This window comes from Mus caroli, chromosome 17 (genome assembly GCF_900094665.2).
Source record: "Mus caroli chromosome 17, CAROLI_EIJ_v1.1, whole genome shotgun sequence".
NCBI classification, from domain to species: domain Eukaryota; kingdom Metazoa; phylum Chordata; class Mammalia; order Rodentia; family Muridae; genus Mus; species Mus caroli.
Window position 1 is genome coordinate 24,756,739 of NC_034586.1, and position 15,216 is coordinate 24,771,954.

At 51.1% G+C, this 15,216-nt stretch overlaps 1 protein-coding gene across 1 annotated transcript; it reads right to left on the reverse strand.

The window, feature by feature from the left end:
- Nucleotides 1-436: 436 nt before the first annotated feature.
- Nucleotides 437-12,732, reverse strand: Bnip5 (BCL2 interacting protein 5). Its single transcript, XM_029470955.1, has 12 exons — nucleotides 12,687-12,732; nucleotides 11,766-12,346; nucleotides 10,780-10,899; nucleotides 8,213-8,277; nucleotides 7,780-8,020; nucleotides 6,354-6,488; nucleotides 5,083-5,144; nucleotides 4,586-4,835; nucleotides 3,783-3,908; nucleotides 2,971-3,035; nucleotides 1,449-1,712; nucleotides 437-875 (listed from the first exon to the last, which is right to left on the reverse strand). Exons 1-12 carry the CDS (start codon nucleotides 12,716-12,718, stop codon nucleotides 840-842), a joined length of 1,977 nt encoding a protein of 658 aa, XP_029326815.1. The 5' UTR covers nucleotides 12,719-12,732; the 3' UTR covers nucleotides 437-839.
- Between the last annotated feature and the right edge of the window lie 2,484 nt (nucleotides 12,733-15,216).

The window sequence follows — 15,216 nt, forward strand, 5'->3', positions numbered from 1 at the left end:
AGGGCTACACAGAGAAACCCTGTCTCGAAAAACAAAAAAAACAAAACCAAAAAAAATTATAGGCAAATAACCTAGATAACTTTCAGAATCTTCATGAAGGCTAATAAGATTCCAGGAGATCGGGAGTGACGTGGCAGAGACACAGCTATTTGAATGCATGTGCGTTTTCCAGCTGGAAACTGAATTTAAAAACTACCTTTCAAAATGAAGACTCATTTATGGTGGGGTGTGGTGGCCGATGTTTGGGTGATGTCAGCGCTGAACCAGGCAGATCCCTTGGACTCTCAACCTCAGACAAACCTGCTTGGGTGAGTCTCAAAAAACAAAGCAGATCGGAAATGGAGGTGGGACACCGGGGATTGACCTTTGACCTACACTCCCTCCCTCCACCCAGTGACACAAGACAGACAGGCAGGCAGGCAGGCAGGCAGGCAGGCAGGCAGGCAGGCAGGCAGGCAGGCAGGCAGGCAGGCAGATAAGCAGACCACACACACACACACCCCAGCTAAGACTCATGGATTTGGCAGATGTCAGTCATGAGGGATGAGGGAGTTGAGGGTGGGGGGATGGGATGCAGAGGGGAGAGCCTCCAGGTTCACTTGATGAAGCCTGACCTCCTAACCCCATTCCAGTGCCGACCCCAGCACAGCTTCTGGGTCCCACTTCCAGGAAGAAAGTGTTCCCAGACAATGCTGAGCGCACAGAGAAATTGTCCATGGTCCATTCTTGTCTGCAGGGAAGCACAAAAGTGGGCCATCCTATGGGGGTCTTCAGGGTCTCCGGGCCAAAGCTGCTGACTATTAGCTACTCAGAAAGATCTTGTGTATGAGATGTGGCCTTCAGTCCGGACTCTGGCTATCCAGATTCGTGATGTCCTGGGAGGGGAAAAGCCACAGGCAGACTCAGCAGGGCCAGAGACAGCAAGCTCCCCACCGTGCCAATCCACGCCCAGATAGGTCCCCTAGACTTTGCAGCTCCCCTCCCGCTTCACCGGGCACAGCTGTCCCCAGTCCTTCCACCTCAGCCTCAGTCTCCAAAGCCCTGATCACTCAAATTGCATCTGCCACTTCCTGCAGGCCCCTGGGACCAACTCGCAACACCTCAACACCGGGCTCAGCTGCCTGTCCTTTGAAGCTGACTACAGCTTAGCTCTTGTCTTTGTGTCCCAGAAGACTGCAGCAAGGATGGCATTTGAACTGAAGTCTAAAAATCAGATGGGGGGTCGGGCTCAGTAGGTAAAGGTCTTTGCCAGTAAGACTGGCAAGCTGACTTCCATCCATCTCTAGAACCAACTCCCAAGAATTGTTTCTGATCTCCACCCATGCCCCGTGACACTCATACACGCGTGCACACGCATCAGGAAAGTCAGAAGACCTGTGGCTATGCTGACCCATCCTTACCCCTCCCCCCCCTCACCACCACCACCCCATCCCCACCCCCGCTCTCACCTGCTCGGCCTTCCTTGACAAGAAGTGGGCGTAACTGTGTCCCTTGTATTCGCCTCTGGACTGCATCAGGGTGCAGATGGTGCAGCTGCGGTTGGCCGCAAACTTGTTCAGTGTGCCAAAGGCACAGGGTGGCGGCCTGTTGGCGAGGCTCCGGCCTTCCTCTGAGAGGCTGGCCTTCTGTCTGTCTAAGGTGGCCACCAGCTTCCTGAGGGAGGCATCCGAGAACTCGTTAAAAAAACGCTTGAAGCTGGGGTACTTCCGGATCTAGAACGGAAGTGGAGTGGTCAGTGCTCAGCCTGCGGGGTCTCCCCTACCCCCGCCCCAGTCTGCTCCCTAGCATCCTGGGAGAGCACCCCTTCATTAAATCCCTCCACCACTTCACCCTCACTTCTATAAGATACAGTTTGCAGCTGCAGGGCAAAACAAAACAAACAAACACACGTGTACGGAGAGCCAATATGGCACGGAACTCGTCACCCTGAAAAGTGGGGGTGACCAGATCCCCTCTCCAAAAACGGTTGGAAATAGACTCAAGAGGCCAGGAAAAACACTCAATAGATTCTCAGCCCCACACTAAGGTCTTTCCAGCTAATTTACTTCTCTTCATATCCGGACATGGTAACTGGGGTCTCCAGGAGGTGGGAGGTGGGAGACCCAAAGACAAAGAGTTAGGTCGCCCATGAGATTTATTTGAGATCCTGGGCACACCGATGGGGATAAGGACCTGGACAAGGATGGTAAGGTGGCCCAGGCAGTGATGTGTGGACGCCTCCTGGGGAGGACTGAGGTCTTCCACCAGGGTGGAGGCTGCTTGAAAGAACAAAGAACTGGCTCGCTGGCAAGGCTGAGCCCACCAAAGGTGACCTTGTGGCAGGATCTGAGGGGTCGGAGGTGCTCTGGCTTTGGCTTGGGGCAGACCCTGATTTGGAGCAATTAGAACATTCTGGTTGTGTGTGTGTGTGTGTGTGTGTATGAGAGAGAGAGAGAGAGAGAGAGAATGTGCATACACGCATGTGCATATGTATATGATGTTTGCACTCGTGTAAGTGTGCATACAGAGGCCAGCGAATCCTTGCTCTAGGGCTCTGCCTTATTCTCTTGAGACACAGACTCGGCTAACCACCATCAAACCCCACCGATCTTTCTGTCTCCTCCCATACGGCTCTGTGTTCTGACAGGCGCATGATCCCATGCTTGGCTTTTTTACATGTGTGCTTGGGATTTGAACTCGGGCTCTTGGCGGGTGGGCATGGCGGGCATGCATAGCACACACTCTCCCTGCTGAGGCATCTCCCCAGCCTGCCTGCAATCCTATCATTTCAAGCTAACATTCTCTTCACCTGCCTCGTGTTAGTGCTCTCTGCAGAGACACCTGTTAGTCAAATGAGGAATATCCCTATTTTTCAAAAGAGGTTCAGAGAGGTCAAGGGACACGACCAAGGTCACTCAGAAGTAGGGATAGGACGCAGGTCTCAGGGGAGAGAGCTCCCGTATCTGCCTGGAGAGTTTGAGAGGTACTCACCTGCCTCCCTAGATCCCTGTCCACCTCTTGGAGACTTGCCACGAGCTTTTGGATCATGAACTCCTCTGAGGGAAGAAAGAAAAGATGAGAGACTGTCCACAGTGACAACCCGGCACCCATGGCGGGCAGCACAGCTGCCCAAATAGAGACGTATGTCCTATCTAAACGCCTGTGACTGAACTCAACTCCACCTGACACACAGGAAAGCTGAGGGCTCCTAACCTCAGGAATGGAAGCTTGGGCTCAGAGTGGCCAGCCAGAACATGTGGAGGGGAACGTCCCTTGGCCATGGGTGCTGTCACAACAGGAGGGCTACTTGGCTGTGCTATGGATCTTTGGTGTTGATTTGAACCGGACTTAGTAAAATATGCAGGAAACTCAGAGAGGTTGTAATGAACAGCTTGAATTGGACCAAGGTAGAATCATTTATACCAGTGAGACTGACTAAGGACCCTAAAGCCATCAGTATCCCTGCCCAACAGCCTCAGTTTAAAGAGCACACCAATAGGGCCTGGAGGCATGGCTCAGCGGCTAAGAGCACTGGCTGCTCTTCCAGAGGTCCTGAGTTCAAAATCCCAGCAACCACATGGTGGCTCACAACCATCCGTAATGAGATCTGATGCCCTCTTCTGGCAGGAAGGTGTACATGTGGATAGAGCACACATATGCATAAAGTAAATAAAATAAATCATTTTTTAAAAACAAGCACACCACTGGCGCCTCTCCACTCATCTGAGCATCCCCTACTTAGCCTGGGGCATGTGGAAGAGAAACTAGCTGAAGCTACCCCAGAGGGTGCAGGATATACTGACTAGATTCCCAGGCTCTCTCTGGTGAAGGCCCCTCATCTGGTGTGTGACTCCTGGCCTGGAAAGGTGCTCCTGGGGACCCAGCTGGTGCCCCTCCTGCAGCCTCCGTCTTCTGGAACTCCAGGCTTTCTGAAAGGGATTGCAGAAAAGTGGATGAGCTTGGCATGTGTCTCAGCCCTCGGGGGAGGAGGGGGAAGGAGGCCAGCCCTGCCCTGCTTCTGAGGGGATCTTTGTTCCCTCTCTGCTCTCTGCTTCCCCACAGGCCACAGTTTAAGAAGCACATGGACGTGCCCATGGCTCTCACCCAGCAAGATCACCTCCCCTTTAAATGTGCAAGCCTTGGCCCAGTCAGTCCAAACTTCGCCTGACTCTGTTGTCAAATGGGAATCAGAAGACAGAGTTAACTGAGATAGTACTGTATAAACAGCAGGTACTGCACACGAGCAGGGAAATCACTGCACAGCAATGATCCTCACGTTCTACTGCAGTCATCTTGAAATCCTGGTGTGTCTCTATTAACACTCCCTAGTGACATCTGACAACCAGAGATCTAGCAACACCTTTGGCTCTGTAGAACAGGCTGCTCCCTCAAACTCACAGAGATCCACCTGCCTCTGCCTCCCAAGTGCTGGGATTAAAGGCATGCGCCACCACTTTCTGGTGATGCCTTTGTTTTTAAGAAAGGGAACTCTGAGTTTTTTGGTAGATGTCCTGCTGAAATTGACATCTTCACCTCTCCACTCTTCTCACAGCAGAAAGCAGAGGGCAAGGCTTGAAGTTACCATGGGAACACCAGACCTGCTCACCTGGGCTGCTGGAGATGGAAGCTCTGTGGCCACTGACACACATGGGCAGGAAGCCATGCTTCTTGGGTAGCCGGGCCTCCAGGCTGCCAGAGCCTGGAGTCCCTGAAGCCTCTGTTTTCTTAGAATCCTTGGAGCTGTGTTTCCTGAGAGAAAAGGCTCTCCGGAGGTTAGACTTCTTCACCTGGGACTTCACCTTGCAGACTGGGGCCGGGTTTTCTCCGGCCTCCCCTGCCTCCTGCACTTGAGCTTGCTATGGGGAGAAAGAGAGAAATTGAGTCAGGGCTCCCTGGCCTCAAGAAGGTCAAAGGTGAACTATGGCCTAGAAGGAGGAGGAGGGGAGAAGGCCTTTGGTGCTAGGGAGTGTTGTCTGGGGGAGGCCAGTCCGGAGCTTAGAATGCAGCAGAGGGGTGGGGGTCCCCCGAAGGAGGGGTGGGGGTCCCCCGAATGAGGGGTGGGGGTCCCCAGAAGAGCAGGATCATCCCGGAGGGCATCCTCACCTGCTCCCCCCTCTCGTCCTCTGCACTCTGGAGCAGGGCCAGGATCTTCCGCCTGAATTCTCCTACGAAAAGGACAGGGTTCCTTACAAAGGCCTCTGAGGCCGGGGCCAGGTCCACACACCCCAGCTTTTCTGTTGTCTCTCTTTTCTTTCCATGTGCATTCTGGAGTGCAAACTTTAAGGGCTGTGCTATCTCTCCAGCATCCCTTGCCTCCCCCAAAGCAGTTTAAAGCGTCTCCAGATATTAGACAATGTTTTAGATCCAGGCTTGGTTCTGTCAACAATAAACTGATAACTGTGGTGACTGGAGAGATGGCTCAGTGGTTCAGAGCACTGACTGCTCTTCCAGAGGTCCTGAGTTCAATTCCCAGAAACCACATGGTGGCTCACAGCCATCTATAATGGGATCTGATGCCCTCTTCTGGTATGTCTGAAGACAGCTACAGTGTAGTGATATAAAATAAATAAGTAAATCTTTAAAAAAAAAAAAAAACTGATGGGGCTGCAGAGATGGCTCAGAGGTTAGGAGCACTGACTGCTTCTTCCAGAGGTCTTGAGTTCAATTCCCAGCAACCACATGGTGGCTCATAACCATCTCTAATGGGATCTGATGCCTTCTTCTGGTGTGACTGAGAAATGTGACAGTATACTCACATACATAAAATAAGTAAATAAATAAATCTTAAAAAAAAAAAAAAAAGCTGGGCGTGGTGGCGCACGCCTTTAATCCCAGCACTCGGGAGGCAGGGGCAGGCAGATTTCTGAGTTCGAGGCCAGCCTGGTCTACAGAGTGAGTGCCAGGACAGCCAGGACTATGCAGAGAAACCATGTCTCGAAAAAAAAAAAAAAACAAATAATAATAATAATAAAACTGATAACTGTGTGGAGACCTCCCTTCTGTGTTCTCAGCCCCTTCCTGGCACCACGGCAGCTCTCAGCCGGCCACCTAACGACAATAACCATGCTCAGTAGCAACACAACCTGTTGGCTGACAGGCCGACCCTGCTATGCCTTACAGGCAGTCATTCAATTAGAACTTCCAGCAACTCTCAAGGGCCAGCCTTGCAAAATGAGGAAACTGAGGCTAACGGGTGAAATGTGCTGTCTCCACAGCCGAGACCTCCCACAGAGAGACTGAAATAGGCCTTGGCCTCCCTCGATCTGCCTCAGCTTGCCCTTTCCAAATGGCAGAGTCTAGACAGATGGGCTATTTGCTGGAGGTGGGCGGTGGGGGTGGCAGAGGGGGGTGTTTCTGAGGGGCAAGGGACTAACTGGATTCAGAGGCTCTGTCCAGCAGTGGCTTCTCCTCGGGTCCCTGAAATATGGCAGCTGGTGTGTGGAGCTCAGAGGGATGGGAGCCTCCACCATCTACAGACGGGACCTCTTGGAACTCCGGCGCCTCCAAGTCTGGGAAGCAGAAAGGCACAGTCAGTGTGTGTGTCAGCCACGCCCAGCAACCTGAGCCTGGGCAGGTGCCAGTGTACGCCAACCGTGGGCTCTGCAAGGCTTGTAAGGCTTGCAAGGCTGTGCCGGGTCTGGGGCTCTGTTTGAGGACCCCGACCATGCTCTCTGCAGCCCCCCAGAACTGCCTTTCCTTGGCTTCTCTTTTTCTTTCCATGGGGTTTCCTTACCTAGCCGCTGTTTTCGGTTGGTCCACTAGGGGGCAGAAGGTGCCTGGCTCCGTGCCACGAATGAAGAGCCATGGCCTAAACCTCCTTGCTTGAAAATCTCTCCTCTTATGACCCCAAATCCGCGCTCTCCTGACAACAGTGTCATACAAGGCTAGCCCCCATCCACCCTAATGCCCAGGAAGAGCCAATGAGACCAGGCCTTCTCCCTCCGGCTCTGGCTCCCGCTTTGATGAGCCACATGACTATGACAGCCCTTCTCTCCTGCACTCATCTCTGCAACAAACTCTGATACAGACGGACAATAGGACACGGGAAGGAATCAGAGGCACAGAGACAGGGATAGGATAGTGTACAATCGGGAGAGCCTAGGGTACTCAGCTGATAGGCGGTTTGTCCAGCAGGCATGAGGCCCTGGGTTCTAGCCCTAGTACCACACAAACTGGGTGGTGGTGCACAAGCCCATAATTCTTGCATTTAGGAAGTAAAGGCAAGCAGACAAGAAGTTCAAGGTCATTTTTGGCTCCACAAGGGAGTTTGAGACCAGCCTGGGTGACATGTGACCCTGTTCCAGACAAAAACCAACCAAGCAACAAAATCAGCCTGTGTGCATGGGGAGAGATGGCTCGGTGGTTATGAGCACTTTTCCAGATGACCAAGTTTGAGTCACATGGTGGCTCATAATCAACTGTAACTCTAGCTCCTAGGATTTGATGCCCACCTCTGGCCTCCACAAACACTAGACACAGATGCGGTGCCCAGACATACACGGAGGCAAAACATCCACACATATTAAAAGAAAAAAAAAAAAATGTAGCTTGGAACCCAGGACCCTTGTCCCTGGTGCTGTTACAAAAACATCCCAGAGTGGCTAAGGACCCTGCACACAGTCACTTCAAAGGCTGAGGTGGGCTGCCTGTACTCAAGTGAGACCATGTGGAGGGGAAAAGCTTTGGTCTCTTCTCCATCTCCATCCTCCCTACACTGCTCAAGGCCTAGTGTGGGCATCAGAAAGATTCCAGAGCAGGAGGCAGCTGCAGTTGCTATGGCAACTGCTAGAGCCTGCTTACCAAGGCTGCTGGAGGTGGAAGTTCGCTGGCTACTAACACACAGGGGTAGGAAGCTGGGCCTCTTGGGCCGGGTTTCTGGGCCAAGGGTAGTGGCTGTGCCTACTCTCCTGGGTTCCTCGGAGGCAGGCTTCTTGAGGGACAAGACTCTCTTCAGGCTGGACTTCTTCTCCTGCGATTTCTTCCTGGGGAGTGGCGTTGGCTTTCGTGGAGGAACCGCTTCTGGCTGAGGGATTTGCACTTGCTGTGGGGAGGAGAAAGAAATTGGGTCAGATCCCTGGTCTTGAGGAGAAGAGAAAGGCAGCCCCAGACAGGGCCCACCCAGAGCGGGAGGCAGCTTCTGGAATTAAGGAGTGGGGCTAACTGGACGGGGAGGCGGGGCACGAACCGGGAGCTGCAGCAGCTCTGCAGGCGCTCTCTGATGCCTGCTCCTCACCTCTTCTTCCAGTTGGTCTCCAGCTTTCTTGAGCAATTCCACGATCTTCCAGATGACATCATCCTCTGCAAGAGAGCATGGGTACCACCACTCCTAGGTATGCAGACAGTATCCAGATCTGGACTCCCAGGGAGAATGAAGCCAGCCTGGATCCCTCAGGATTGAGGTTCCCCAATACCCAAAGACCCTCCCATCCCCCCAATACCCAAAGACCCTCCCATCCCCCACCATCCTGACTGAATACGGGGAAGTATTTTTGAGGCAAAGTATGACTTTTTAAATGTCTTAATTTTTTATAATTTAATTATTAGGGAGAAGAGAAACACATGTGGCGATCAGAGGACATCTCGCAGAAGCCAGTTCTCTCCGTTTAATATACGGGTCCCAGGAATCAAACTCACATCATCAGGGCTTGCTATAACATGCCTTTACCCTCTGAGCCATCTCACAGCCCAAAGCATGATGTTTTATGCAGGGATTTAAGACCCGATGTCCACTTGCCCTGTCAACTGAGCTTTCTAGATCTGGGAACTTTGAATTGGTGGTGGCCAAATCACGTCCCCCTCTGGATCTTTACAGCTTTCCCTGTGAAATATGGGTCACAATCTCTCATGGGCTGTCAGGACATCAAACAAAGGAGCAGGGATTAGAAACATTTCCCAAGGCTGATTCCAAGTCTTCCAGCCCCACATAATAACGGGTCCCTATCCTAAGGCACAGAGAGGACATCAGGTGGCGCTCCACAGGTCACACTGGACCTGCCCCAGAGCTGCTTCCACTACTCCTCACACCAGAACATTTCCTTGGGTGGCTTGTTCTGCCTTACACAGGGGTGACGTGCCCACTCCACTAGCTGCACCCCAAAGGTCTGTTTGCATGAAATGTCAAACAAACAAGCATCTCTGCCCCTGAGTAGCTGTGGGGGTTTCTACCCCTCACTCCTGGTCTCTCACCAACCCCCCTGGCTTCCTGTTTCCTGACAGTCTACAGTTCATTTTCCTCTCAGGCAAGACAATGGTAAAGTAAATACCTTACAAACTGGCCACAGAAATGCTTTTCCATCCCTTGCAATCCCTGCCTTTAAAAATTCGGCCCTCGTTTTTAGACAGTTAAATGAAGAGGGTATGTGTGGAGGTGTTCTGATTGTGTATGAGGTTGGACGCACTGCTGAGAGACGGGTGTTTAAGTCTGTATGGATGGGCTGGTGAGATGGCTCAGTGGGTAAGAGCACCCGACTGCTCTTCCGAAGGTCCAGAGTTCAAATCCCAGCAACCACATGGTGGCTCACAACCATCCGCAACGAGATCTGGCGCCCTCTTCTGGAGTGTCTGAAGACAGCTACAGTGTACTTACATATAATAAATAAATAAAATCTTTAAAAAAAAAAAAAAAAAAAAGTCTGTATGGATGAAGCTTCGTTTTATTCCCTGTAATTCTGCAAGAAGATTCAGAGCACACTGAAGGCTCCTCGCTGTGGCCGTTGGACAGTTCTTTCCATTTTTCCATGTAGCTGCCTTGTTTAGTTAAGCCCAAGACCTTTTACCTGCTAACACAGGGTCCCTGTCTAACTACACCTTTAGTCTCTATTCAATAGATAGGTGGTAGGCATAATAGATAGATGAAGATAGGCCTAATAGATGAATGGATAGATAAGATGGTAGATTAGATAGGCTAGATAGATAAGATATAAATATATAAAATAGACAGAATTGGTGACAGATGATAGATGGATGGATGGATGGATGGATGGATGGATGGATGGATGGATGGATGAATAGATAGATAGACATATAGATGGGTGGATAGATGATAGACTAGATGATAGGTTAGATAGAATAGATGAAATAGGTCGATAGGCTAGATAAATAGATGACAGATTAGATAGATGATAGCTAGATAGATAGATGACAGAGAGATAAATAGATAGATAGATAAATAGATAAATAGGGTCTCATGTAGCTCCAAGTGGCCTCTGATTCACTACATAGCAGATAATCTTGAACCAATCCTCCTGCCTCCACCTCCCCAGTGCTGGGACTACTCGTGTACACTACCACATCCCAATTACACAATGCTGGGGACCTAATGCCAGCTTCCTGATGCCAGGCAAGGGCTGTGCAAACTGAGGTGCACCCCTGCCCTGTCTCCTACATATTTCAAGATACATTTTAAGAAATTGAAGCCGGGCGTGGTGGCGCACGCCTTTAATCCCAGCACTTGGGAGGCAGAGGCAGGTGGATTTCTGAGTTCGAGGCCAGCCTGGTCTAAAAGTGAGTTCCAGGACAGCCAGGGCTATACAGAGAAATCCTGTCTCAAAAAACCAAAAAGAAAAAGAAAAAAAAGAAATCGAAAGCAAAGCCACGTTGCCATGGTCACAGAAGCAGGAGCGCTTGCCAGCAGCCTTTCTGCTGCCTCAGTCTCTCTCCTGCTAGACTCTAAAATAAGTTCACAATGCCAGAAGCAGCAGGACAGGCAAGACAGATCCGTGCGCGTGCACTGAGCAAGCCTTCTAGTCTGGTGCAGACTCCTATCCACAAGGAAAGAAAGATGCTAAGATTTGGACTCACGGTCAAGCTTCCTGGGGTCCTCTTCTAATGGAGGACCTGAGGCTTGGCCAAAGCTGTCTGGGGTTTCAGCATGGCCTCCTTCAGTGGGCAAGGCCTGAGGAAGGTCGGAATCTGGTCCCCCTGCAAATCAAATGAAAGCAAGTTAAAACCGGATTTAGTGACATTCCTCAGACCTTGTTAACCAACGTGCAGCACGACCTCCATAGAGTGACAGGCCAGACAGCAGCCACCCCTAAACCTCATCCCAAATCAGAAGCTGGCTAGGACTTCCAGGAGGAAAGTGGAATGTCTCAGGTCAGGCTCCCCTCCACCAGCCTCCCTGAGCCTCCCTTCCCATCAGAGCCACAGGGTGTCTGCACCAGGGCCTCCAGCCAGGAGACTTCCACCACAGCAGCAAAAACTAGCACAATAGGTTTCTTCTTTTGTTCATTTGTTGTGTCCCCCCCCCCCCAAACAGGGTTTCCCCTGGCTGTCCGGGATCTTGCTGTGAATCCAGACTGACCTCAAACTCAGAGATCTGCCTGCCTCTGCCTGCGGTGCGCTGGGATTAAAAGTTTGTGCCACTATGTCCAGCAGCAGATTTATTCTTGACAGAGCAGGGCCTAGACAGGGCACTGGTAGGCACCCATAGGCTTGTGGGGTGGGAGAGCCGCTACTTCTGCCCCTCCCCCAATCTCACTGCATTTAACACCAGCTACAGGGCAGCAAACACTTGTCTTTTTGTGTAAGCTGTGTTGACCCACGACGAGACAGCATCTCTCTCTCTCTCTCTCTCTCTCTCTCTCTCTCTCTCTCTCTCTCTCTCTCTCTCTCTCTCGCTGGTGGGGACATGAAGTCAACCCAACGGAAGCGTTGCCATTCAGAATTCGAGCGTTCAGCTGTTTATAACCTCACAGAAATGTCCCCCACTGTCCACTTGTGATCCGAGGAGATTGGAGCACCCTGGTCCTTGGGGTGGGACAATGGGGTGACCCTAGTCTGCTCACCCCTGCAGATCAGACCCAGGGCTATCTCATGGGGGGCGCTTGAGGCAGCCAAACTGGGCGGTACATCCTCTCGGCCTTGCGCTTCTGCGGTCTGGGGCCCCGGAGGCTCTTCGGCTATAGGCTTCCTGTGACTGTGCTTCTTGCGGCTGGTCCTCTTCTCATGCGATTTCTTCCTGAGGGCTGGCTCCTCGGCTGACTCTGGTAGGTCCCCTTTCCCCTTTGCCGCCCTGCTGGCCTTTTCTCTGGGCTCCTCCATCCTCATGAGTAAGATATTCAGCACCAGCCTGAGCCAGCTCTGCTGGGCCTCCCTCGGAAGCCTCTCTTTTTTGGTGTCTTCTGGGGGCCCCTGCTCACTGGGGAGAAATCTGCGCCCCTCTCCCGGAGGGAGGGCTGCGGCGGTTGCGCCCTGTGCCTCTGCAAAGTGAGATGGGCTCTCAGAACTACTGGCTCCATCGCTGGCTGTCCTCCTGCAGGTGGCGCTGGAGGGGCACCTGGTGTTCGAGGACTCGGGGTCCTTCTTCCTGGGAACCTGCCGGTCCAAGGATCGGGCTCTCTTATTTCCCTTCGGGGTCTCCACCGGGCTACAACCAAAACAAACAGAAGATTTCCCTGGAAGACTAACCCACGCCCACCGGCATTCACGCACAGTCTGTCACCTTTCCTGGTGATGCTTTCCAAAGCTTCTGACCTGTTTAAAGTCCCCTGTCCAGCCCCACAGGTTAGGCGGTCACTACCCCCATTTCCTAGATTAGGAAACAGAATCCGATTCTCCTCCAGCAGGTGAGTGGCATCGCCAGAGTGGCCCAGAAGAACACAACCCTGGCATGGTCACCTCTCTCTCCCCACAAGATTTGGAGTTTGTGACTCAAAAATAACTAATTTGTCAGGAGACCTCCGTCTCGGCAGAAACAGGATCCTCACCGTCCTCCTCGCTCACACTGGTGTGAGTCCATCTGAGAATCAAAGGTCAGTGCAGCTCACAGGGAAAAGCCAACCTCAAAGCGCCTGCGCCCAGAGTCCTGTTTCCACTGGAAGGCTCAGGAAGAGCCAAACTGCTGTTCCTGCTACAGCCATGAGGGGAGCCAGGGGTTTCTGGGTGCTGTTGCCTACCTGCCTCTGCCCGTCCCTCTGTCCCTCCGACTGTCTGTCCCTCCTTCCCTTCTTCTTTCACCTCTTTGTTGGTTTAGAGACAAGTTCACTACTGCAGCCCAGGCTGGCCTTGAACTCTGGGTCATGCCTCAGTCTCCTGAGGTGTGCCACTGCACCTGACCTGGCCTGTTTCAAACTCAGGCCAGCACGCTGTATTTTGATCTGTGTACTTTTCTGTATGTAAGACCTATGCTTTCAGCACTGTGGCTGGAACCCAGGACCTGGAACATGCTAGGCAAGCGATCTAACTCCGGGCCACACCCCTGCATGGTCTCTATATGCCCTATCCCCACTAGGCCACACCCCTGCATGGTCTTCATATGACTTTTCCCCTACTTCTGTCATTAGGTTCTTGTTATTTTTAAGTTAGGGTCTCTGTGTAGCCCTGGCTGTCCTGGAATTCCATATGAAGACCAGGCTGTCCCCGAACTTATAGAGATCCTCCCAAGTGCTAGAACTAAAGGTAGACTTTACCATGCCCAATGAATTAAAAAAAAAAAAGAGTATATATGTGCCTGTGCGTATGTACATGTAATTGCATGTGTCCAGAGCGTCCAGGAGAGGGTGGTAAATACCCTGGAGCTGGGGTTACAGGTTGTGAGTTGTCCTATGTGGGTGCTTGGAATAAATAGATAAATAAATAAATAAATATTTTTAAAAAATGTCATGAGCTGGCAAGATGGCTCAGCAGTTTAAAGAAGACCCACATTCTGTACCTAGAACCCACCTCAGATAACTGTCTATAACTCCAGCTCCAAGGGGATCTAAGGCTCTATTCTACCTCCACAGGTACCCACACATGGCAGACACACACACATACACACACGCATGCACAACAGATACATGAATATACACAGGGCAGATGAATACACAAAAATACATGGCTAGTACACACACACACACACATATATGTGGCAGATATACATACATATACACACAGAAGGTACACACACATGGCATACACATATACACACAGCAGATACACATACAGACACAGGGCAGATACATACACAAACATACATGGCTAACACACACATATACATGGCAGATACACACACACACACCAGATACAAACACACATATACACCAGATTCATACACAGCAGACACACACACACACCAGATTGCATATACACATAAATAAAATAAGTAAATAATAAAGTTCATATTTCTACCACAACCCATGCTTTTACCAAGTAGTTAATTTATCTTAAATGTATTCTACTGATAGGTCTAGCAAAGAGGTAAAATAAGAATCTGGAATTGGGTTGATGAGATGGCTCAGCGGGTAAAGGTGATTGCTGCCAAACCTGATGATCTGAGTTCAATCCCTGGGACCCACATGGTGGAAGGAGATAACTGACTCTGAAAAATTATCCTCTGAGTTTCACTCAGTGCCATGGCATGAGCACACCACACCACACACACACACACACACACACACACACACACGCCTCTGTCTGAGGTGGGAGAACTGGACCTTGCAGCAGACACCGTCATCACAGACTACTGAGACCCACAGCACTGCCTGATGTCTCCTGGAAAATTCTGAAGGAAGTGAGGATGTTGTCGGGTCAGGGTAGGAGGCAAGCAATTTGGGAAGAAGCCCTGATCATTAATGTTCCTCAAAGGGAGCATCCGGGCCGTGTAGAAACCTTACATAGAAACCGGCTCACATTCCTGAGGTCCCAGGTGTCGGCTGCCTTACTGTTGTGCTTCCAAAATACAGCTCAGGGCGGGGGAGGGAGAAGGAAAAATCAAGGAAAATATTTTACCTTCTCTACACCCACTTCTCCTGGCTTTTACCTTCCACCAGCCTCCAAATCCCTCTTGGTTGGTGCTAAGGATACAACCACAAGCGAGATGCAATGTACATCCAAAAGAGAATGTTCTGGCGTTTATACTGGTTAAGCTGGCACCTTCAAGGGCAGCAGCTGCCCCTCCCTTTAATAGCTTGCAGGCTTAAGAGAAGGCAAATTTAGACCAAATGAACCACCTGGTAATATGAATTAGCACAAAGAAAGTTGAGCCAGAAATATTGTTCAAACAGTGATCAGGGCTTCTGTTAACCGGAATGCTGTTCAACCAAATCATGAAAGCAGCCAACTGTGCAGGACACCATATTCATCTCCCTCGGGCCCCCTTTCTTCCCCAAGGTGGCTTGGCACCAGGTGTTCATCCCACAGCAAATGGGAGCATCCCCACCTAGCTGGAAGAAAGGAACAGCCATCCTTTAAAACGGGGTCTATTGCCATGGAAACAGTTTTCTCCAGCTGTGGATAAACTCAGCATCTTTCTTCTGC

Bases quoted from the DNA above. Each gene is read 5' to 3' on its own strand.
- Bnip5 (XM_029470955.1), bottom strand. From the start codon at position 12,718: ATGGACTCACACCAGTGTGAGCGAGGAGGACG. The intron at 8,021-8,212 runs GTGAGGAGCAGG...TCCTCCCCACAG, and splicing joins GAGACCAACTGGAAGAAGAG to CAAGTGCAAATCCCTCAGCC. The intron at 4,836-5,082 runs GTGAGGATGCCC...TTCTCCCCATAG, and splicing joins AGGACGAGAGGGGGGAGCAG to CAAGCTCAAGTGCAGGAGGC.